The sequence below is a fragment of the Hevea brasiliensis genome, chromosome 6 (genome assembly GCF_030052815.1).
Source record: "Hevea brasiliensis isolate MT/VB/25A 57/8 chromosome 6, ASM3005281v1, whole genome shotgun sequence".
Taxonomy (NCBI): Eukaryota; Viridiplantae; Streptophyta; class Magnoliopsida; order Malpighiales; family Euphorbiaceae; genus Hevea; species Hevea brasiliensis.
This window is the reverse complement of record NC_079498.1, coordinates 6,686,809-6,712,139: the sequence shown is the minus strand read 5'-3', so window position 1 is coordinate 6,712,139 and position 25,331 is coordinate 6,686,809. Positions and strand designations below refer to the sequence as shown.

General features: G+C 34.5%; 1 protein-coding gene across 3 annotated transcripts; it reads right to left on the bottom strand.

The window, feature by feature from the left end:
• Positions 1-680: 680 nt before the first annotated feature.
• On the bottom strand, positions 681-25,004 carry LOC110645604 (BAG-associated GRAM protein 1). Of its 3 annotated transcripts, none has more exons than XM_021798816.2 (18): positions 24,579-25,003; positions 22,896-22,946; positions 22,659-22,756; positions 21,981-22,056; positions 15,588-15,716; positions 15,417-15,463; positions 14,670-14,781; positions 14,363-14,479; positions 13,055-13,084; positions 12,212-12,311; positions 9,273-9,379; positions 3,524-3,658; positions 3,332-3,436; positions 2,054-2,200; positions 1,813-1,866; positions 1,530-1,593; positions 1,275-1,336; positions 681-1,133 (listed from the first exon to the last, which is right to left on the bottom strand). In XM_021798816.2, exons 1-18 carry the CDS (start codon positions 24,786-24,788, stop codon positions 1,014-1,016), a joined length of 1,764 nt encoding a protein of 587 aa, XP_021654508.2. In that variant the 5' UTR covers positions 24,789-25,003; the 3' UTR covers positions 681-1,013. The 3 variants fall into 3 exon arrangements, with proteins under 3 accessions (XP_021654508.2, XP_021654510.2, XP_021654509.2); XM_021798818.2 differs by having other exon boundaries at positions 22,896-22,965; positions 24,579-24,718; XM_021798817.2 differs by lacking the exon at positions 3,332-3,436 and having other exon boundaries at positions 24,579-25,004.
• Between the last annotated feature and the right edge of the window lie 327 nt (positions 25,005-25,331).

Genomic DNA, 25,331 nt, shown 5'->3' with positions numbered 1-25,331 from the left:
AAGAGAATATCTTAAATCGATATTAAAAAATAATGAAATTCTAACAAATTGAAGCACAATAAAAATTGAAATATTTATAGAGAATATGTTATACGTTAAAAAACTCTTATGTTATAAGAATTAGTTAGGTAACTTCAAATATTAATTAATAGTTTATATATAGTAAAGAGTCGTTAAATTTCATAGTATTATCAAAATTACTTTTAGATTCAAGTTAAACAGTGGTCTTCGCGTCATACAATATAAATAATTTCAAATAAACCAAAATTTTAAGATATTGCGCAGAGTTAGAGATATATTATTATTATTATTATTATTATTATTATTATTATTATTATTATTATGATTACCCGTAAGTTAGGATATTTAAAATAGGATTTATAAGAAGATAATTAATTTAATATTTTTTTAATAATATAATTTTATAAGGATATTATACTTGGTTCAAATATATATATATATAATGCAGAAAATAAATTCTTGAAATTAGCAACATAATCTAGAATGAGTGGTTGGGCCGGCAGCAAAAGAACCAAAGGAAACTTTGTCTCAATTTTTTTTTGAGTGGCAGCATCAAAGTTTAGATTGACTACACCAGAAGAAAGGGAATGAAAGGCCATAGACTACCAGTAATATAATCAACTGCTCCGTTTTGATTAACTGGGAACAAGAATTGCTCGTTGATAGTAGAATTCTCTCTCTTTACCTTTATTGACATAAATTAACACTAATTCAAGTTCCAAGCAAAAGGAGAATAACACTCTGTTTCAAAGCCTGAGATTGCCATTACACCATAGAACATCAACAACGCACACCACTAGGTCTCTTCAAAGGAGACAGGGTGAGGTTACAAATACTAATTGCACACAAGATTTACACCTATTGGCTATTGCCATCATAAGGAACCTGGTTGCTCTCTTTACGTGTAAAAATTTTAAATTAATTAAAAAAAAGAAAAATAAAATTACATTTAATAAAGAAAGAATAACTAAATTTGTAATGCCGGGGGGTTCTCAGCTGCTATCTTGTGTTACAATGGGGGAGGAAGAGGCCTTGTCAGCCTCGCGGCCGGAATAATGTGATCTGATACACGACTGCATCGTTTCTAGCATCAACTCCACCTCTTTCTTGTACTACAAAGGATGATAAAAAAAATATTTAGATGAGAAATTAAAGCTAATAAAAATGTTCATTCAATATCATATCAAATCCTAACTATGAGAAACAGAGAATCAACCAAAAGAAAAAAGAGGTTAAATCAAGTATGAACCTACTTCATTGATTGCTCCTGCCTTAATTTTGGATTGCATCACACACCATTTCTTGAAGTGTGCACCTGCAAAAATGGATGTTCAGTGGGCAGATTTTTGTATGAATGTAGCTTTCTTTATTTTTTTTTTCATTTTTTTGCCCCTTAAACTGCAGTCCAGGAACCTAGTATTAACAGAGTACATAAGAACTAGAACTCTAAACTAATTTGACTAGAGGTCATTATGTTAAGTTAAGGAGATGCAGGGTGATTAACCTACCCACTCTAATATCTATTGTAGAGGAGTTTTCACCATTGGTCTCCACTATCCACCGACAGTGAACCTGATGCACAGCAGAAATATAATTACATTATAGTGTAAAGAACAATATCACAGGAGAAATATCAAATAATAAGTTTCTCTTCCAAGTGTATCAATCAATAAATTCTCTCATCAATTAGAACTCTGTTCTGATAAAAGTAAGGAATTATTTGCTATGACATAAGACTGTATACTGCTAGTTGAGCTATTGTTCCAAAGATGTCATCTAAATAGTACATACCTCAAAATAAGATCCAAAGGGAACATCATGAGCCTGTTGTACTGTTTCAAACACCTAAAAAGAGGGAGAGATTTAAAAATAATAAATATATGACTGATAGAGAAGGAAAACAGAGTTTTTATCACAACCTGAGATGTTTACAAGAGAGGAACTTAAATAGACAAAAGATAGAGAGGATGACAGCAATTTTTAGTAGCATGAACAAGAAATTTAGGCCAAAAGATCAGATAAGCAGTCATACAAGCATTTTCTTATCTGGGGATAAAACAGAATGCTGATATTCTGTCATGGCTGTGTCTGGGGGACACATGGGACTATTGCATAGAGATCTGAATGTTATCTCCCTCACTTGACCATCATATTCATCTGCAGCATGCCACTGTCCTATCTGAAAATAGCATAAAATAGTAAATACTACGTTGTATTTGAAAGCATTAACGCAGGGAAGCTTGATCACTAAAACAAACTTGATCCTCATTCATTGGTACTTGATACCATTATACCAATGGAAATTTAAGTAAACAACTAACCAGCTAAAAGTTTCTAAATAAAAGAAATAACAATTAATTTGTCAAAATTAAATAACAACCTCTACAATAAATTTACAACCAAAGACAGTTTCTTTTTCTCCTCATACTTACTAAGATATTCCAGTCTTTGACCATATTTGTATAGTTTAGGGAAATTAAAAATGCAATCTAAGGCTTAATTTCAAGCTAGGGTACCTCCTCAAAAACCCATTTCAGGATAGTCTGCTACACGACCATGATCTAGATTGTAGGCACGATTTAAAACTTTACAAGTATGAAAGTCTTTGCCTTTAAGAGAATAATATTTACCCTAAAATTCTAAGACACTCTCATTTTTTTTTTTAAAAATAAAGAAAACGAGGGGAAGAAAAATAACTATAAAAGAAAATATCAAGTAGCATAATAACAAGTCAAGACTCAAACCAATATAGAACAATTAGCAATTCAAGGCCATCCACTATTCTAAGTTAAGGCCAATGTCAGATTTAAACAATATCTCCATATTTCTTTGCCTTCTGGTTTTGTTTTTCCATGAAGACCTTAATACGTATCATTAGATGTTGGACCTGGATTCCCGAACTCTAGTAGGAAATACACATAATCGTGTGTGTGCACGTACATTTATAGAAAGAAATAAACCTTTTATACCTGGTCCTAACTCATTAAATACAAATAACATAATAAATCTAAAGACCTAACTTCAAGAGTATGGAAGCTATTCTAATAAAAAAAAGTCTTTAACAACCAAACTGCCAAAGCAATTTTTCAGGGAAAATGTTAGCTTCCCTTGAAAAGCAGTCAACTCATTCATTAATTCTCCAAATTTTAGGAATGTTTAAATAAAATGAATTTTCATTATGATACACATAATTCCAATATTTTCTCCAATTATGTGCAGTAGTTGTTTCTTATACTATGAAAAGCATCAACTGACAAAACACGCAAGAAATTAAGATCAAATAATCTTTTGGGAATCCTCTTCAACTTACAATAAGATTTGTATCCTTTCTAGTTGAACGATACTCATTTGTAAACTTAGAGTCATCATTTAACAATATAATAAAGAACTGCTCAGCTGTACAAGGAAATACACCCTGCAACAAAGATATAATGAATTATACACAAAGTAAGAGGACATAAGACAAACCGACAAACAGGTAGAGGCAAAAGATGTTTCATACATTATATATACCGACAAGAACCTCTTCTTTGATGAATGCTTGATGGTTTTCAACTTTGGGTACAGTATCTTCAGGAATCTTGATACTACCTCTAACAGAGCTACTATGAGCACGCAGTGCTGATTCTGCTCTCTCCTACATAACAATGAGAGAATATTCAATGAAACATTTAATTCCCACAACAAAGATCCAAGAAGTTCCAGGAAACAACATAGCTATAACAAAACACTGGCACCTAAGGCTTATTTAGATTCATCTAAAGATAGGAAAGAAAAACAATCACCATTCAAGAAATCACTACAAAACTCTAGCAACTAAAGAGCATAATCACTTTGACATTGCATGTATTTATAACAGTAGAAAACAATATTGTTATGGAAAATCAATCACTATATTATTTCTCTGTATATTCTGTATTCTGTATTCCTATTTAGGATTTCTTCCTAATTAGTAGAACACAATTATCGGAATCAATTGTATATATATACCCATGTACATATTAATTAAAATTAAGGAGAATCATCTCTTTCTACATGGTATCAGAGCAGGTTCATTAAGGAATCTAAATATGGAATTTATTTCTCGTCTGTTTCTGGACTGAAACCCATTGTTACCCTAGGTCATCTATCTAAGGTGACTATTTGTTCTCACCACCCAGCTCAGGAGAGACTCTGGCCGCCGACCGGCCATCCCCTCTGATCCGGTAGCCAGAATCCAAGCGCATGAGGCTTACGCGCCCAACTTAGGTTCTCGCCGTTTATTCACTCGCCGGCGCGTGGAGGTGTGTCCGCCGGCCATTTCGACTCCGATCAGCATTGCTGGCGTTGCCTCAACCCCCTCATTCCACTAATGTGTGTTGTTGCCTGATCCAGTACACCATTAAAGGATTTCTGAGATTTTGCTCTCAGATCCTATTTCCGTATTTGCTTGATTTGTGATTTTGGGTTATTTTGCGGCTGTAAGCACTTTGGATTAGTGTTTCGATTAGTTTTCTTTGTCTCAACAAATGGCAGACAATAAGAATGTTATTTCTGATGTGATTCTGGTGATGAATAAGGTCACGAAACACAAACTTAATGGTTCGAATTACCTGGAATGGAGTAAGACTGTTAGGGTCTATTTGCGTAGCATTGATAAGAATGATCACCTTACTAAAGACCCACCTACTGATGATACACGGCAAACTTGGCTAAGGGAGAATGTTCGGTTGTTTTTGCAGCTTCAGAACTCGATTCACAGTGAAGTAATTAGTTCAATTAATCACTGTGAATTTGTTAAGAAATTGATGGATTACTTAGATTTTCTGTATTCTGATAAAGGGAATATCTCCTGTATTTATGATGTTTGTAAGGCATTCTACCGTTCTGAGAAAGAAGATAAGTCTCTCACGGCTTATTTTATAGATTTTAAACGGGTATATGAGGAATTTAATGTATTGTTGTCTTTTAGTCCTGATATGAAAGTTCAGCAGGCCCAATAGGAGCAACTGGTTATTATGAGTTTTCTTGCAGGCCTTCCTTTAGAGTATGAGACTGCTAAATTTCATATTCTCTCCAGTTCAGAGATTTCCTCTTTGCATGAAACGTTCACATGGGTCCTTCGTACAGAGAGTACTCAATCTTCACAACCTGCTAGTAGTGCTCTTATTAGCCATAATCCAAATGGACAACAGGGTAATAGAAGAGGAAGTAGAGGAGGAATTACAGACAACAGAGGTAATCAGCGTAATGGGGAGGCTAGTTCTAATCAGGACTCAAGAGGAATCATTTTTTATTATTGCCATGAGCCTAGCCATACAAAATATAATTGTCCGCAACTTCAGAGGAAAAATCAGCGATCACAGATGGCAAATATGGCAACAGAGGATTCTACAGTATCTTCCTCTGAGAAAACTGTTTTGGTATTTGCAGAGGATTTTGCACAGTTTTCCCAGTATCAGGCACCTCTAAAGCCTACTAGTTCCCCTGTCACTGCAATCGCTGAGTCAGGTAAATCCACTACATGCCTTGTGTCTTCCTCATCCAAATGGGTTATTGATTCTAATGCGATGATCACATGACAGGTAATTCTAGTCTTCTATCTGCTTTTCAGTCTAATCTCATTTCCTCTACTGTTACTTTAGCTGATGGTTCTACTTCTTGTGTCATGGGTTTTGGAACTGCAAACCCGACTTTGTCAATTTCTTTGTCATCTATTTTGTGTCTACCAAAATTCTCTTTTAATTTACTTTCTGTTAATAGACTTACTCATACCTTAAATTATTCTGTTTCCTTTTTTCTTGACCAGTGTTTGTTTCAGGATCTTACGACGAAGCAGATTATTAACAGAGGACGTGAGTCAGGTGGTCTCTACATTCTGGAAAATCATGTACCACGGTCGCTTGTTTGCTCCAGTACCTTAACATCTCTTGAAACTCATTATAGATTGGGTCATCCTTCTTTGTCTACCATGAAGAAGCTGTGTCCTCAGTTTCAGTCTTTATCAGTATTAGAATGTGAGTCGTGTCAGTTTGGAAAACATCATCGTTTGCCTTCTGTGTCTAGAGTCAATAAACGGGCTTCATCCCCTTTTGAGTTAGTTCATTCTGATGTTTGGAGTCCTTATTTTGTTACTTCTAAAACTGGATTTCATTATTTTGTTACTTTTGTTGATGATTACTCTCGTGTTACATGGTTATATTTAATGAAGAATCGTTCTGAGTTGTTTTCTATCTTTTGTGCCTTTTGTAATGAAATCAAAACTCAATTTAATATTTCTGTGCGCATATTAAGAAGTGACAATGCCAAATAATATTTTTCAGCACAATTTCATTCTCATATGACACAAAATGATATTCTTGATCAGTCTTCCTATGTTGATACCCCATCCTAAAATGGCGTGACCGAAAGAAAAAATCAATATCTTCTTGAGGTAACTCGTGCTCTTCTTTTTCATATGAAAGTTCCTAAACACTTTTGGGCAGATGCAGTTTCTACGACATGTTTTTTGACCAATCGTATTCCGTCTTCTGTCTTTAATGGGGATATTTCTTATACTGTTTTGTTTCCTACAAAATCTTTGTTCCTGTTGAACCCCGTATTTTTTGTTGTACCTGTTTTTTGCGTGATGTTCGTCCACAGGTTACTAAATTGGATCCAAAGTCTCTCAAATGTGTCTTTCTTGGGTACTCCCGGCTCCAAAAAGGGTACCGCTGTTTCTCTCCTACTCTTAATCGTTATCTTATTTCTGCAGATGTCACATTTTTTAAGTCCACTCTATTCTTTCCTCAATCATCTGTGTGTGAGAGTCAGGGGGAGGAGGATGATCTCTTAATATATACTGTCCAACCAATGTTTAGTCCTCTCCCATAGTCTGCTCCTTCTGTCTTTAGACCTACTCGACCTCCCGTTGTTCATGTTTATTCCAGGAGATTGGAGATTCCTGACTCAGATCCTCCACCAGCTACTTCGTTGGGAGATCCTGTACCTTATACTGATCATGATTCTGACCTAGACTTACCCATTGCTCTTCGTAAAAGTAAGCGTTCATGCACTTACCCTATCTCTTCTTTTGTTTCTTATAATCAATTATCTTCTTGTTCTCGGTGTTTTGTTACTTCTTTAGACTCTGTTCCTATCCCTAATACTGTTGGTGAGGCACTGTCTTATCCTGGCTGGTGTGCTGCTATGAAAGAGGAAATGGAGGCTTTAGATGCTAATGGTACATGGAAACTGTTGCCTTTGCCCACTGATAAGAAAGCTATTGGTTGCAAATGGGTATTTACAGTAAAGGTAAATCCTGATGGTTCTGTGGCTAGGTTAAAAGCACACCTTGTGGCAAAAGGATATACTCAGACATATGGGTTGATTACTCTGACACTTTTTCTCCTGTAGCTAAACTTACTTCTGTTCGCTTGTTTATCTCTTTAGCAGCTACATATGATTGGCCCCTGCACCAATTGGATATCAAGAATGCTTTCCTTCATGGTGATCTTCAGGAGGAGGTGTATATGGAGCAACCACCTGAGTTTGTTGCTCAGGGGGAGTTGGGTAAAATTTGTAGGCGTCGGAAGTCTCTTTATGGCTTGAAATAAAGTCCTAGGGCCTAATTTGGGAGATTTAGTGAAGCAATACAGGAATTTGGTATGCAAAAGAGTAAGTGTGATCACTCAGTATTTTATAGGCAATCTGAGGCTGATCTGATTCTCCTGGTGGTCTATGTGGATGACATTGTCATCACTCGGAGTGACTCTGCAGGTATTTCATCTCTTAAAACCTTCCTCCAAACCCAGTTTCAGACCAAAGGCTTGGGATTGTTAAAGTATTTCTTGGGTATTGAAGTTATGAGAAGTAAGAATGGTATTTTCTTGTCTCAAAGAAAATATGTCCTCGATCTATTGACAGAGACAGAAAAATTAGGTGCTAAGCCTTGCAGTGCACCAACGACTCCAAATTTACAACTGTTAGCAGAGGATAGTGAGTTGTTTAAAGATCCAGAGAGATACAGGAGATTGGTAGAAAAATTGAACTACCTTACAGTCACTCGTCCTGACATTGCTTATGCCGTTAGTGTGGTAAGTCAGTTTATATCTTCTCAACTGTTGCTCATTGGGAAACCTTGAGACAAATCTTGTGTTATCTAAAAGGCGCTTGAGGAAGAGGTTTTTTATATGGTAATCATGGGCATTTGAATGTTGAATGTTTTTCAGATGCCGACTGGGCTGGATCTAAGGTTGATAGGAGGTCAACTACTGGATATTGCATTTTTTTTGGAGGAAATTTGGTGTCTTGGAGAAGCAAGAAGCAGAGTGTAGTTTCTCGATTTAGTGCTGAATCGGAATACAGAGCCATGGCACAATCAGTATGTGAGGTAATGTGGATACTTCAATTACTAGATGAGACAGGTTTTAAGACCTCCCTGCATGCGAAATTGTGGTGTGATAATCAAGCTGCTCTCCATATTGCTTCTATTCCGGTATTTCATGAGCGGACCAAACATATTGAGATTGATTATCACTTTGTTCGTGAAAAGATTTAACAACAGATCATCTCAATAGGACACATGAAAACTGGAGAGCAGTTAGGAGATATTTTCACAAAAGCTCTGAATGGAGCTAGGATTGACTACATTTGTAATAAGTTGGGCATGATTAACATCTATACTCCAACTTGAGAGGGAGTATTATGGAAAGTCAATCACTAGATTATTGAATTTCTTCATAATTAGTATAACACAATTATAGGAATCAATTGTATATATATATACCCATGTACAGATTAATTGAAATTAAGGAGAATCATCTTTTTCTACAAATATGAAGAAGTTTAATTCCATAAATATTGATTCTCAAATACAAAACACAAATCCATGGCCCCAATTTACATACAAAGAATAAAGCTAAATTGACAACAAACCTTTCATTAGCTATTGGCAATGATACAAGGACGTTCCAGTCACCCCATTAACAGAATGTCAATTTCAACTCGAAAAAGGCATGAATATAATAGCTTTTCTTTAAGAGACTGAGCCAAAAACTGTGTTTTTAAATAGACACACAAATAATTATTGAAGGACAAAGGGCATAGGCAAAACAAGGAAACTTGTGCTCAATCATAATAACAGCCTTCACTAGCTTACAGTATAACAAAAACTTTAATGAATCCCTAAAGGTTTTTAAGTTGTCCCACTTACTCTGTTTGGTAGCTAATCAAGAAAGATCTCCAAGTAATAATACAGGAAAGTAGAAGTGTTTATAAAGCATTAAATATACCTTCTTTTCAGCTTCTAACATAGCATGGTAGTTCTTTGCTGCACGTTGCAGTGCTCTTAATGCATGATTCCTGTTCCAAAAGGATGCAAATTTATACCTGACTCTACCTGTAAATGGCAACAAAACTTAAAAACTGAATTCATGCTAGAAACAGAGTCTGTCATAGATTGTGCACGCTTCCAGATAGCATTTCAATGAACCCTTTTTCAATTCTTCAAAATATATAATTAGGGCAAAAGGAAAAAAAAAATAACGATAAAATGTTAAGCAGAAAAACCGTAGGAGACAAAGAATCACAACTAGACAGTATATGGGTTACGAATGTCCTTGACTTGTGGCAAGTCAAGCACAACAATATTGCTAGAAGATGAAATAAAAGATTCTAACTAGATGCTGCACTTTTCAGAAGATTCAAGAAACAATTTTCAACTGTGTGAAACCTAATGTATGTTTCATACTTTCATTATATGTGCACAGGCCGAAATAAGATATGTAAAGGTCCAGGAGCAAATTTTGAGTGAAAAAACTAGCTTTGTCCTAATATCTGTGAATGCACCTATATAAGTCAATTAAGCAATGTATATCTCAAAACAAACCCCATTTTTAACAGTTACATGAACACCACAAAAATAGATCAAATATTAGAAACGTAAGTCAGAATATAAATTAGTAATTGGCTTCTTTGGAAACCAGCTAACTCATACCAAACACGGCACTCTAGTTGCCATTGCCAATAAACAACTATTTCAGAAACTGAAGAGGTGTTCTTTATTTGTAAATATAAGGTCAAACATAAAAATCCAAGAAAATCATACCCAATTATTTAACTAAAGGGCAGCAGCCATCACAAAATGAAGGCACAAGATCAAAGCTCAAGAAACAACTATGGTGTTTAATGGACACCAACCAAATATTTTCAATGTAGACTAGACCAGATCTTGAGGGATCAAATCATCCACCTTTCAAAATGATTGCACCATACATATACTAATAATCTCAAATCTACTTCTATCTGTCCCCCAAAAATAGAATTCTGAAACAACAGAATTGCAGCACCTTTCTACTAAAACAATACTTTCATCTGAAATTTCACAAATCACAAAATTCCACCATGCTTGGGATCTATTTGCTTTGGGTGAATATTTTACTGCAAAATGTTTTCTACAATTTTAGGTATTTTTGGGCAGATGGGAAAAGTGGTCAATAGAAAATGTTTCCTGAGTCAAAAGGAAAACTTGGATGTTTTATTTATAGACAGCTAAATTTTTTTTAGAAAATTGTTTCCAAGAAAACTTGAAAAAAGAGTTTTGTCTTCAAATGTGATCTTTTTCCTAATAGATAATTGAAAACCATTTTTCTAATTTTTCAAAGCCATAACTGACCCTTGGAAAACAGGTATAACAGGTTTTCCACTGTTTTGAACACATGGTTTCCACATGGAAAATACAGAACTCCAGCTTTCGCAAATGGAATGATGCCCTTTATCTAACATTTACTCAACATTTGGCTGGGTTCGAGTCCTAGCCCCTAAATACTTCATTTTTTAAGTCTCATTTTTCTTATCTTATTCTTATTCTTCTTACTTTTTTTCCCTGTTCACTATACACTATGTTTTTAGTTGCCCCCTGCCATAGTAAAGTTTCCTTTTTTTTTTTAAAAAAAAAAACTAGTTTTCTTTTCAAATTTTCACTTTACAAAAGTATTTACTTAAAAAATAATTATCATGCTAACAAAGTTAGCTATAAATTAAATACTTTTTTCTTCTGAATAGACTGTACCTTTTTTTGGAAAAGTTTAATTCTCCAATGTAAATTGTTATAGAAAAAAGAAAAACCTAATAATTTTATTTTCATCTTTTACTTTGCAATGATTATGACTTAAAAAAATTATATAACAAAATTAATTATGGAACTTTCTATGATAAAAGGGCAATACTTGTTATACAAATTATCACGGTTAATCATTCCAACTCTCTTTACTGTAGATAACAATTACAATATGAACATGTTTCTAGTTTTCAAAACTGAAAAGTAATTTTGTTCTTAACAAATGAACACATTTCCAAGTTTCAACAAAATGAAAATTGAAAATGGAAAGTAGAACTATTTTTCACAAGTAAACAGGCCCTAAGCCATTTTATATTGAAACATGATGCTGTTTCTAAACTTCAAAAACTCACAAGAAGGGAAGTAACCCATAATAAATCCACTGAAGTTCATACCAACAAGACCAACTGTTGCTTGTCGACACAAGCTGCTAGCAGTTATTGGTGACTGCCATTTTTTTGTGTGTGTAATTTTTTATTCTATTCAAGTAGAATGAAAAATATAGAATATTATAATCACATGAACTTAAATATTCTGATGGTTTTGTTTTTCTAAAATTTCCAACAAATGCCATAAAATAATTTTCAATTTATTTGCCATTACAACCAAATAACAAGAAATAATTTATTTTTCTAAAAGAATGTTTTCTACGGAAAGCTTTTTCAAATACAAGTCATTTCCCATGAAAGAAACAAAGCCCTAATAAGAAAGGATATCATCATAATGAAAATGAAAATCATAAATTAGTTTAAAATGCACTCATTTTTTACTACTAGCAAGAATAGTACTAAGCTAAATAGGGGGCGCAATCATGAAAAGTTACCTCCTCATATGTCCACCAAAGTTCTGCTTTTGAGTAATTCCATTAATGAGCTGACATTTAATGAAAGATATATACTTCCCATTTTAAATCATTGGACACATACAGTTGAAGAATTTGAAAATATTGAAGCCTTTTGTTGTAAATGATAGAAAATAATATAATGCTGCGTTCATTAGTTTTGGGGCCTAGTCCCCTTTTTTAACCTAAAAAAATGTTGAATGCAAACCAAGGCAAGATCAAAGATGATAAATGAGTAAAGCCTTTTAAAGAATTAAGAGCTATTCACTAACCATCAGGACTTCCTAATGGAGGCACACCATGCCCACCAGCACCCATCCGCAGAACAATAGTTATGGCAGGATTAATGAATGCATGCTGACTCCTACGTATCTGCATAAACCAAAAAAAAAAAAAAAAAACTGCATATGATCACCTTGTGTGGCTCAGCAACCTGGCTAACTATGATGCCTGGATGGTGGATATGAGAACTTGGGCATGATAGAGACCAACAATGTGACATGACATTTGTTGAAAATATAGATTTTTAAATTATTAAACACATATCAATATCCAATCTGTTGATAACTAATTATAGTTAATTTTAATGGAGTATATTGGATCTCTTATTGTCATATATAACAACAATATATCAACTTCAATCTACCTAACCTCTTTCACAATCATAGGAAGATTTTTTATAACTAGTATTGACTAAGAAAAAAAATATTTAAATTATAACATAATAAAATGCTGCAATTACCCATATACTGCTATGTTAATAAATCAAATTCAAGCAATATATGATACAATATCAGAATATTTCCATAAATAATAATGCTATAGTTAAATTCTTATCTTATGAACATAATTAAATAAAACGAATCTGAGCTTATTCATATAATTATAATTGGCCTACCAGAAAATTCTCATTTGTTGTTTTAGTGCTTTCCAACCCGAGTCTTGTTTAAAAAAGAAAAACTTTTTTAGGGACATGTTTTGACGTGCCTATATGTGTCAGCAATAAGCCATATACAACACAACAATGGATAATGCAGAGGCCGCTTAAGAGAAGTCTCCATGTTTCATAACTAGCCAAGGGAATTTTGTGAAAATAAAATAATATAAGAACATACCTCATCTATATCTCCTAAAGGTATAATCACCTGTGGAATGTAAATAAAACTGTTAGAAAGAGTGCTTCACTTTGACTCAGAAAGCAAAACATTTGAAGAATTTGACTCTAAATCAATAAAAACTTTGTTTTGTATATCAAATATAGTTTCGTGGTTTGAGAGCTAATGACATATAAATGCTTCTTCAAAGCCATGCAGCTTAATCTATTCTCAAGTCTCATTTGTTTAAAAATGGCATTATGGCAGTATGTTTTGCATCACAAAATAACAAATCTCTACGAAAGCTAAGTAGCCTGCTTTAACTGTAAAGACTCATTCACCACAACGACACATTTAATGTAAGGTTTTCGGAATTCAGAAAAGATGCACTACATTGAACACAACTTTTTTACTACCTTCATCTACATATAACAGTCAAATAACATGGTAATGTGCTGGGGAGATGAGAAGGGAAAAATGACGTTGTTTCCTATTAGCTGGCATGTGAGTTTATTAATTTAATTACAGAAATCAAATTTGTATGGCATATAATCTGTAAAATAAGTTTTTGCAATATATGAAAAAACTTCTATTAACATTCAAGTATTACTTGAGCATGCTTGCCTCCACACAAACACTGAAAGCATGTCAATTTTGCAGCTATATTCAGGCTTCCGGAAGCTTAACTATGTCAAAACTACCAAAGGAGGTCATACCTCTTGCGAGTTGCAAGAGAAATGGGATTAACAAGGTAATGCATTAAGAAATGCAATGGCAATCCTTTCACAAACTTTGCATTATGTAGTGAACAAAGATTACTTTTGTGATTTATTTCATGCCTGTTAAATTCAGAGAGAGTGTCGGTCAAATTATAATCAATTCATTTTAATTCGAGCTTATATAAGTGATTAAATTGTTTTACACATCAAAATGACTTTGCATTATGTAGTGAACAAAGATTACTTTTGTGATTTATTTCATGCCTGTTAAATTCAGAGAGAGTGTCGGTCAAATTATAATCAATTCATTTTAATTCAGGCTTATATAAGTGATTAAATTATTTTACACATCAAAATGACTAGCATAAGTCCAAATTAAAATGAATTAATTGTAATTTGACCGACACTCTCTCCGAATTTAACAATGCCCTTAAAACCTAACACTTAAGAACAAATAAACAATGAAAAAACGAACACAATAAACATTCATGCTTAGTAATCAACCAGTGAAAGTGTTACAGCTTAATGCTTTTGAAGACTATTATTATTAAGAAGAAACATACAAAATGAAGTGCTAAAAATAATAAATAGAAAATGAAAAAGACAGGACCTTCATTTGCTTGGAGAAAACATTAGAATGGAAGCATATGTGCCATGCAGATACATACATGCGCCCATGATACAAGAAAGATCTCTCAAGTGCGCATGAATAACTGTGTTCAACAATCTGAAACAGAAATACACAGCTTATTGGGTCAGAAAATGAATATGCTGGAAAGGAACAAAAAAGGACTGGTTTCCACATTTTGATACTTTGCAGGAGAATAGCTAAAAAGGACTTGTTCTTAAATTCCAATACTTCTTATAAGTTTAGCAGATAAAGAATTCCCACGTAAAATGAGTTTTGTGCATCTGACCTCATCTGCAGGAAGGTTAAATATTGTTTGCAGAGGCCCAGGTTTCTGATGAACCATTGTAGGCCCTGGTTTATCTGAAGAAATCCTTCTTCGAGCATATCCATTCATAACCCTATCAACATGAAAATTTTAAACTAATTCAATGGAAATAAAAATGATTCCACCAATATTCCTTCTAGTTATTCAATGTGAAGATAATTTGAAGGCAAAAATCTAGATTAGTGAAAATCATATCCATCAATTTAGGGTAAAAGGTATATACTGTAATCTAAGTACAGGTAGAAAAAGTGATAAAACAAAATTCAAAGACCATCAAAATGACGTTTTAAGCTAATCATATATGCTTAAAATAGAATATGAACAAATCTAAGCACAACTGAAGAGGCATTAAGATAATTAATGCCAAGGCATTAAATAAGCATCCTTGAATATTGTTCAAAAAAGTTATCAATGATGGAATTGCAGCAAGAATGATAGTATCTTAGACAATAATTCTTAGACGGAAGTCCCTAATTGAACCTACATTATAACATTAAATACCTCTAGGCCACACAAAACAATCACCTGCTAGAAAAGGAGTGAAACAAAGGATTGCATGCATGTAGCCAAAGGTAATAAACAAAAAATATAAACTGATTAGCACATTAAAAGAGGCGTTTTTCTAATTATGGAGCAGTAAACAGTGTAAATTGGCAAGAAAGGTAAAGGGCTCAAAAGGATAGAAAGTAACAAAAACCAAAAGATTACCTAGAAGAATTTACCCGGAGCTTTATTGTTTTAATATGGAGACAAACCTAAAAAGAAGTATAAGATTTATATGAGCCCCCATGAGATATAAAAGAAAATCGAAAATATCAAAGCAACAAGGAATATAGCTACCAATTAAAATGAGAAATGGAAATTAGGAAAGAAAATTACCTGCCCAGATGGGCTATCCAATGTGTACCATACTGCACCAGTTTGACCTTCACTTTCAACGGGAACAGTTACAGAGCCGAGAACAGCACTTTTCCAAATTATATCCCAATCATATATTGTTACATTAATCTGCCAGTGCAGTAGAAAAATATATCAAATGATTATGTAAAAAGGATGAAAATTATACAAAAAACTCTTAATAATAAAAAAATTGAATTTGCATTACATAGAAGAGAGAGACATAATGCAATTAATTTTTCACTTCACACCATATTATCTAAATAATAGAAGCCTTTATAGAAAATACAACTGCAAAGTCCAACTTGGAATAGTGTGGTGGTGCATTATCATGTTTGGACAATCTACCCTCTTTGGAACCTTAAGATGAATCTTATAGCCTTTGAACTATAAAGAAGATGGTTTAGCCTCTTTGTAGGGTCTAAATATCTAGGAATAAGCACCTTTTGATAGTTATTTGGGCCATTAACATATTGCCATCCGGTTTATTTCTACCTGTTATGGAAAGACAATCACTATATTATTTCTCTGTATATTCTGTATTCTGTATTCCTATTTAGGATTTCTTATTTAGGATTTCTTCCTAATTAGTAGAACACAATTATAGGAATCAATTGTATATATATACCCATATATAGATTAATTGAAATTAAGGAGAATCATCTCTTTCTACATAGCATCAGAGCAGGTGATCTATCTCGAGTGACTATTTGTTCTCACCACCCAGCTCAGGAGAAACCTTGGCCGCCAACCGGCCGTTTCGACTCTGATCAACATCGCCGGCATCGCCTCAACCCTCTCATTCCACCACTGTGTGCTGTTGCCTGATCCAGTACACCGTTAGAGGACTTCTGAGGTTTGGCTCTTAGATCCTATTTCGGTATTTGCTTAATTTGTGATTTTGGATTATTTTGCTGCTGTAAGCACTTTGGATTAGCGTTTCGGTTAGTTTTCTTTGTCTCAACAAATGGCAGACAATAAGAATGTTATTTCTGATGTGATTCCGGTGATGACTAAGATCACTGAACACAAACTTAATGGTTCGAATTACCTGGAGTAGAGTAAAACTGTTAAGGTCTATTTGCGTAGCATTGATAAGGATGATCACCTTACTAAAGATCTACTTATTAATGATACACGATAAACTTAGCTAAGAGAGGATGCTCGGTTGTTTTTGCAGCTTCGGAACTCGATTCACAGTGAGATAATTAGTTTAATTAATCACTGTGAATTTGTTAAGGAATTGATGGATTACTTTGATTTTCTGTATTCTGGTAAAGGAAATATCTCTCGTATTTATGATATTTGTAAGGCATTCTACAATGCTGAGAAAGAGGATAAGTCTCTCACGGCTTATTTTATGGATTTTAAACGGGTATATGAGGAACTTAATGTATTGTTATCTTTTAGTCCTGATGTGAAAGTTCAGCAGGCCCAACAGGAGCAATTGGCTGTTATGAGTTTTTCTTGCAGGCCTTCATTCAGAGTATGAGACTGCTAAATCTCAGATTCTCTCCAATTCTGAGATTTCCTCTTTGCATGAAACGTTCACACGGGTCCTTCATACAGAGAGTACTCAATCTTCACAGCCTGCCAGTAATGCTTTTATTAGCCATAATTCACATGGACAACAGGGTAATAGAAGAGGAAGTAGAGGAGGAATTACAGGCAACAGAAGTAATCAGCGTAATGGAGAGGCTAGTTCTAATCAGGACTCAAGAGGAGTCATTTGTTATTATTGCCATGAGCCTGGCCATACAAAATATAACTGTCCGTAACTTCAGAGGAAAAATCAGTAATCACAAATGGCAAATATGACAGCAGAGGATTCTACAGTATCTTCCTCTGAGAAAACTGTTTTAGTATCTGCAGAGGATTTTGCACAGTTTTCCCAGTATCAGGCATCTCTAAAGCCTGCCAGTTCCCCTGTCACTGCGATCGTTGAGTCAGGTAAATCCACTACATGCCTTGTATCTTCCTCATCCAAATGGGGTATTAATTTTGGTGCGACAGATCACATGATAGGTAATTCTAATCTTCTATCTGCTTTTCAGTCTAATCTCACTTCCTTTACTGTTACTTTAGCTGATGGTTCTACTTCTTGTGTCATAGGTTCTGAAACTGCGAATCCGACTTCGTCAATTTCTTTGTCTCTTGTTTTGTGTCTACCAAAATTCTGTTTTAATCTACTTTCTGTTAGTAAACTTACTCGTACCTTAAATTGTTCTGTTTCCTTTTTTCCTGATCAGTGTTTGTTTCAGGATTTTACGATGAAGCAAATTATTGGTAGAGGATGTGAGTCAGGTAGTCTCTACATTCTGGAAAATCATGTACCGCGGTCACTTGTTTGCTCCAGTACCTTAACACCTCTTGAAGCTCATTGTAGATTGGGCCATCCTTCTTTGTCTACCATGAAAAAGCTGTGTCCTCAGTTTCAGTCTTTATCAGTACTAGAATGTGAGTCGTGTCAGTTTGCAAAATATTATCGTTTGCCTTCTGTGTCTAAAGTCAATAAACAGGCTTTATCCCCTTTTGAGTTAGTTCATTCTGATATTTGGGGTCCTTTTTCCGTTACTTCTAAAACTGAATTTCATTATTTTGTTACTTTTGTTGATGATTACTCTCGTGTTACCTGGTTATATTTAATGAAGAATCGTTTTGAGTTGTTTTCTATCTTTTTTGCCTTTTATAATGAAATCAAAAATCAATTTAATATTTCTGTGCGCATCTTAAAAAGTGACAATACCAAAGAATACTTTTCAGCACAATTTCAGTCTTATATGACACAAAATGGCATTCTTCATCAGTCTTCTTGTGTGGATACCCCATCCCAAAATAGCGTGGCCGAAATTAAAAATAAGCATCTTCTTGAGGCAACTTGTGCTCTTCTTTTTCAGATGAAAGTTCCTAAACACTTTTGGGCGGATGCAGTTTCTACGGTATATTTTTTTATCAATCGTATGCCGTCTTCTTTCCTTAATGGGGATATTCCTGATACTGCTTTGTTTCCTACAAAATCTTTGTTCCCTATTGAACCCCGTATTTTTTATTGTACCTGTTTTGTACATGATGTTCGTTCACAGGTTACTAAATTGGATCCGAAGTCTCTCAAATGTGTCTTCCTTAGGTACTCCCGGCTCCAAAAAGCGTACCGCTATTTCTCTCCTACTCTTAATCGTCATCTTGTTTCCGCAGATGTCACATTTTTTGAATCTACTCCATTTTTTCCTCAATCATCTGTGTATGAGAGTCAGGGGGAAGAGGATGATCTCTTAATATATACTGTCCAACCAATGTCTAGTCCTCTCCCACAACCTATTCCTTCTGTCTCTAGACCTACTCGACCTCCCGATGTTAATGTTTATTCCAGGAGATTGGAGATTCCTAACTCAGATCCTCCACCAGCTACTTCGTTGGGAGATCCTGTACCTCATACTGATCATGATTCTGATCTAGACTTACCCATTGCTCTTCGTAAAGGTAAACATTCATGTACTTACCCTATCTCTTCTTTTGTTTCCTATAATCAATTATCTTCTTGTTTTCGGTGTTTTGTTACTTCTTTAGACTCTGTTCCTATCCCTAATATTGTTGGTGAGACACTGTCTCATCCTAGCTGGTGTGCTGCTATAAAAGAGGAAATAGAGGCTTTAGATGCTAATGGTACATGGGAACTGTTGCCATTGCCCACTAGTAAGAAAGTTATTGGTTGCAAATGGGTATTTATAGTAAAGGTGAATCCTGATGGTTCTGTGGCTAGGTTAAAAGCAGGCCTTGTAGCAAAAGGATATACTCAGACATATGGGGTTGATTACTCTGACACTTTTTCTCCCGCAACTAAACTTACTTCTATTCGCTTATTTATTTCTTTAGCAGCTACATATGATTGACCCCTGCACCAATTGGATATCAAGAATACTTTCCTTCATGGTGATCTTCAGGAGGAGGTGTATATGGAGCAACCACCTGGGTTTGTTGCTCAGGGGGAGTTGGGTAAAGTTTGTAGGCTTCGGAAGTCTCTTTATGGCTTGATACAAAGTCCTAGGGCTTGATTTGGGAGATTCAGTGAAGCAGTAGAAGAATTTGGCATGCAAAAGAGTAAGTGTGGTCACTCAGTATTTTATAGGCAATATGAGGCTGGTCTGATTCTCCTGGTAGTCTATGTGGATGACATTGTCATCACTGGGAGTAACTCTGCAGGTATTTCATCTCTTAAAACCTTCCTCCAAACCCAGTTTCAGACCAAAGACTTGGGATTATTAAAGTATTTCTTGGGTATTGAAGTTACGAGAAGTAAGAAGGGTATTTTTTTTGTCTCAAAGAAAATATGTCCTCAATCTATTGACAGAGACAGGAAAATTAGGTGCTAAGCCTTGTAGTGTACCAATGACTCCAACTTTACAACTGTTAGCAGGGGATAGTAAGTTGTTTGAAGATCCAGAGAGATACAGGAGATTGATAGGAAAATTGAACAACCTTACAGTCACTGGTCCTGACATTGCTTATGCCGTTAGTGTGGTAAGTCAGTTTATGTCTTCCCCAACTGTTGCTCATTGGGAAGTCTTGGGACAAATCTTGTGTTATCTGAATGGCGCTCCAGGAAGAGGTTTGTTATATGGTAATCATGGGCATTTGAATGTTGAATGCTTTTTAGATGCCGACTGAGCTGAATCTAAGGTTGACAGGAGGTCAACTACTGGATATTGCGTTTTTGTTGGAGGAAATTTGATGTCTTGGAGAAGCAAAAAATAGAGTGTAGTTTCTCGATCTAGTGCTGAATCCGAATACAGAGCCATGGCACAATCAGTATGTGAGGTAATGTGGATACCTCAATTACTAGATGAGACAGATTTTAAGACCTCCTTGCCTGCAAAATTGTGATGTGATAATCAAGCTGCTCTCCATATTGCTTTTAATCCGGTGTTTCATGAGCGGACTAAACATATTGAGATTGATTGTCACTTTGTTCGTGAAAAGATTCAACAACAAATCATCTCAACAGGACAAATCAAAACTGGAGAGCAGTTAGGAGATATTTTCACAAAAGCTCTGAATGGAGCTAGGATTGACTACATTTGTAACAAGTTGGGCATGATTAACATCTATGTTCCAACTTGAAGGGGAATGTTATGGAAAGTCAATCACTATATTATTTCTCCGTATATTTTGTATTCTGTATTTCTATTTAGGATTTCTTCCTAATTAGTAGAACACAATTATAGGAATCAATTGTATATATATATCCATGTACAGATTAATTGAAATTAAGGAGAATCATCTCTTTCTACACTACCATACAGTTCTCTAGACTTGGGTATTTTTGCTGAAATAGGCTGTGCTAACATATTTCAAAAAGAAGGATTTTATGTGTCCTTTAGCTTGGGCTAGAAGTTAAAGAGTCCAAACATTTTTCCAATTTGTGAACTTGTTCGAGTAAATAAAAAGAGTTTACCGTCTTTGAAAACTAAAACATGCCCTTTTATCACAAGGTTACCCCCTAAAACCCTTATATAGTTTTTTTACCTCTTCCTCTCCATTGAACCCATCCAAATGTAACTTAAAAAACTTATGATTGCCAACATCCAAAAATTCTGGCACCTGAATTTTTAAATGCTTTTCACTGTCAAACCTTTGTCTTTCAAAACCTTAAACTACAGCCTTAAAATGGATCAACCATTGTAAACCAAAATCCCTAAAATCTACAACTTGGACAAGCCAAAAGAAGTAGCAAGATAGGACTTAGCAGCTCTAGATATTTCTGAAGATGTAACTCTAAGCCAAGTATGATGGAGATAATAGATCCATATAACTAAACCCCAACTACTTTGGAATTAAGGTTAGGTTGAGTTGAATTGCAAGGTTGATTTGAGAAGTATTAAAGAAAAAAGAAATCATTATTTAACATTTGCCTAGAGCACTCTCGGAATTTAACAGTCTTTAAGGTGGAGAGAAAATCTCTCTACTCCCATTGATTGTTAGCTTAAAATGCTTAAACTTTGGAATAATGGAGAATTCTTGTGAATGCTTTAGATATTTTTATTCCTCCTCACATGTAAATGACCCCTTCTTTTGTACTTGGGTTGCACCTGCTCAATGCTCTAGTATTTTTTACCATCAAAAGGACTTGAACGCATATGTCAAATAATTTAGGTTTGAATTGGGCATCTTAGAATTCTCAACCCACATATGGAGTCACTGGTTCCAATTAGGTGTTAGAAAAAAAAAAACGAAAATAAATGTTTCTTAGACATGAAAATTATAGACTGCTCAACATTTCCACTGCAAGAAGGATACTACAAATATCCAATTCTCAATGTAATGACACACTAGTCTCATAATGGCCAATCTTCAACCATCGTAATTCATGATAGTTACCTGGACAGGAAGCTCATCAACAGAAAAATTGAACTCCTCTCCCCACATGGGATTTCTTGAACCAGGGACCATGGAACTGTGGTGGTAACAAAAAAAAAAAAAAAGTGAAATAAATTCAGGGAAAATTTCTAGTAGCATTAAATTAAAGAGAAACATGAATGAAAGCACCAAGCAACATACATACACAAACAGAGAGAGATAAGGAGAGAGAAAACACATGCTTCATAAAAAATAAATCAATAAAACACTCATGATAATCTCATTTCTCATTAATCAACATGCCCAAAAAAATTATTAAATTACATAAGGATTTAGGACTATTAATTCTAATACTTGCAAAATAGAAAACAAATATATCACTAAAAAACATAAAGTTCCCTACTGAAGTAACTTGAGGGAGTTTTATTATTAAAAAACCCAATATTAAAAATAATGTCCATCTCCCAATAAAATAAATAAAAATATTTCCTCATAAAAATACTAAATCATAATAAGGGTCCAAATTCTCCAAATAAAGAAGTAAAACTCTCAAATAGAGAAATTTACATGAAACATCCAAATTATGAAAATTAAGGACTAAATTCAAATAATTCCTATCTAAATTTATTTTTTCTTGACTGCAGCAAGCATTTCACATTTCACAAAAATTAAAAAAAGGGGGGAACTAATTCAAATAACCTGAATCTCTTTTCTGAACCACAAGTAATGATTGCATATGGATCTGAAGTTCCATTTAAATTTGCACCAATCAAATTCTTAGCTGCCAACAATTCCAACTGAAAAATACAATAATGCAAGCAACACATATTATATAAGGTCACATACAATGTTTAATTACAAACTTGCTACATGCCCAATCTTCATTTATGGCATACATAAGCCAGAATCAAACATGTCTGCAATATCCAAAGATACCTTGATTATATAAGCAGAATTGGCCTGATGATCTCCTTTCAGCTGACCCATCTACAAAATAAGTGCAGAACTGCATGTCAAAGAAGTGGAAAATTACTCCATGAAACCAATAGCAAGCAAGATTGTGTATAGCAACTTAGCAACACTACCCAAATCCAATCTTCAAGCATAAAGAGGGCAAAATACTTAATTGCTTTGGAAATAAGATGATGACATAAAAATATTACAACATATAATACAAAATCATGCAAGAAATCAGATATCAAATACTCAAAATTATAGTCATCTATATGAAAGCAATATCCCAATAATAAGTTGCTTGATGACCTATTATCTCGTCACAAGTCACAAATCCTTCTGTTACACAATAATTTGACTACTATAACAGCATCTCAAATTTCTTTAAATATTACCTTAACCACAGCACATGGTTATATTCAGCCAAGTTGAAAACTTTGGTCCAAAGCAAAGTAGTTAAAAGCATAAGGCGCACTAAAAGCAATGTATCACCCCATCACTTAAAGTGCAAAGCACAAAAACAACGCTCGCTTCATTGAAGAAAGCACAAAATTATTAAAAAATTAACTAATAATATAATATGCAAAGAAAATATAATCCTCTATATAAAATTTAAACCCTTGAGATATCATCAACATCCAAAAGTTTTTAGCATTCAAATTAATAGTCATAATCTAGAGAAGTCCTCAACACTTTCATCCTTGTCTCCAAAAAAAGATCCATTTCCATGAAAAATCTTCATATAATCAGTCTCAAAATCTTCCAATGTTGGCCTTGAAGTTGGGGCTCTTCGCGCTTTGTGCTTTGCACTTTAAGCGCAAAAAAGCCCTCGCATCACTGAATGCGCTTCACTTATCATATGTAAAAGCGCTTTCCTAATTGTTGTTGCACTTTAGTGAGCGCTCTTTGAGCTTTTGACTACACTGGTTCAAAGTAACGACAATTTCTCAAGAATGAAAAACAGCTAATATTCTTACCAAACTACCACAAATCTTATCAATAGCAAATTAGGATTGCAAAATCAAACCTAACAGATAAAAATATATTTGAGTTTCCCTATATGGACACAATTTAAAAAATGAAAAGGCACAAGCAAATTTTCCATAACTGAAATCATCCCAACCAAGACTTAGTAAATGAAATTAAGTGGAATGTTCATTTTTTTTAGCTGCAATTATCAATCAAACAGAAGATAATTACTTTAATTCAGTTGCATTCTTAGAATCAAAGACAGATATACAATTTATTTTATTTTGTCCACTTTAGCATTCCTATCATCCACATGAGGCCGAGGCAAATATCAAACATTTACCAACAACAGGTATTAAAGCCCAAAAAAAAATGAGAAAAGCAAATTAATTTCATGTATCTATGTTAAAGCTATCGGTCATCGAAAACCCACAAACTCGTAAACTGAGATATATATATATATTCTGAAAATGGTAAAAACTGAAAATGAACTCTCACACACATTAAATAGTAAAATTCCAGAGGGGAGAGCAAAAGATTATGTTAAGGACTTTGGTTGCCAAAAATCATAAAAATGCAAACTTCACATGAAACTGACCTTCCTATTCACAATCAAACACATTTGTCATCCAAAACTTATCACGTTCAGATAAAAGAAAAAAAAAAAGAAACTTCAAAAGAATAGACCAAATCGACCTTGTCTCTATCATCAATTCCATCCCCAGAATTACCGGAATTGTCCAAAATCTGCGATCGATCACTACCAGCACCTTCAGTATCTCCGCCTCCTCCAGTCCACGCAAAGAACCAATACGAAGCGATAGCAAATATGGCAGCAGCCACAGTGACCTTGATCTCCCACCAGGATGGGAGCAGGAAATCAAGTGCCGAATCGATCATCGCCATACTGCGTCGTTTTTCAATTGCCTCTCTATCTCTCACTCTATCTTCTCTTCTCTTCTGATACAATCTATCAAAGACTAAGAGGTTTTAGGGTTTTAATAGTGAGAGAGAGCGTTGACGAGTAAACAAGAACGAACATTTCCACAGAGAGAGAGAGAGAGAGAGAGAGAGAAAGAGTCAAGGTTTGGACAGTTGGAAGGGGTTGAACGTGGAAGTGGAAAATTATGGAGGCTGAAGGAGAAAGGGGTAAAATAGGAAACGAGAAAAAAAAATAAAGAAAACCGTTAACTTTAGTGACGAAAATGCCCTTGCAAAAGTCTGGAAAAACCGGGTGAGTTCCCTGATAAATGAAGTTTAAATAAAGGGTATTTTGGAGGTTGAAATTTAAAAGTTGGAACGCAAAGGATCATTCCATGCATTGTCGTTTGCAATTGCGGACAAACACAACACGCGGACAGTGACTTTGAAATGTAAAAGCATTTTTGTTCTTATAAATGAAATTTCATTTGTTATAAAAAGTCAAGAGTTCTAGAGTTAAAAACAAGG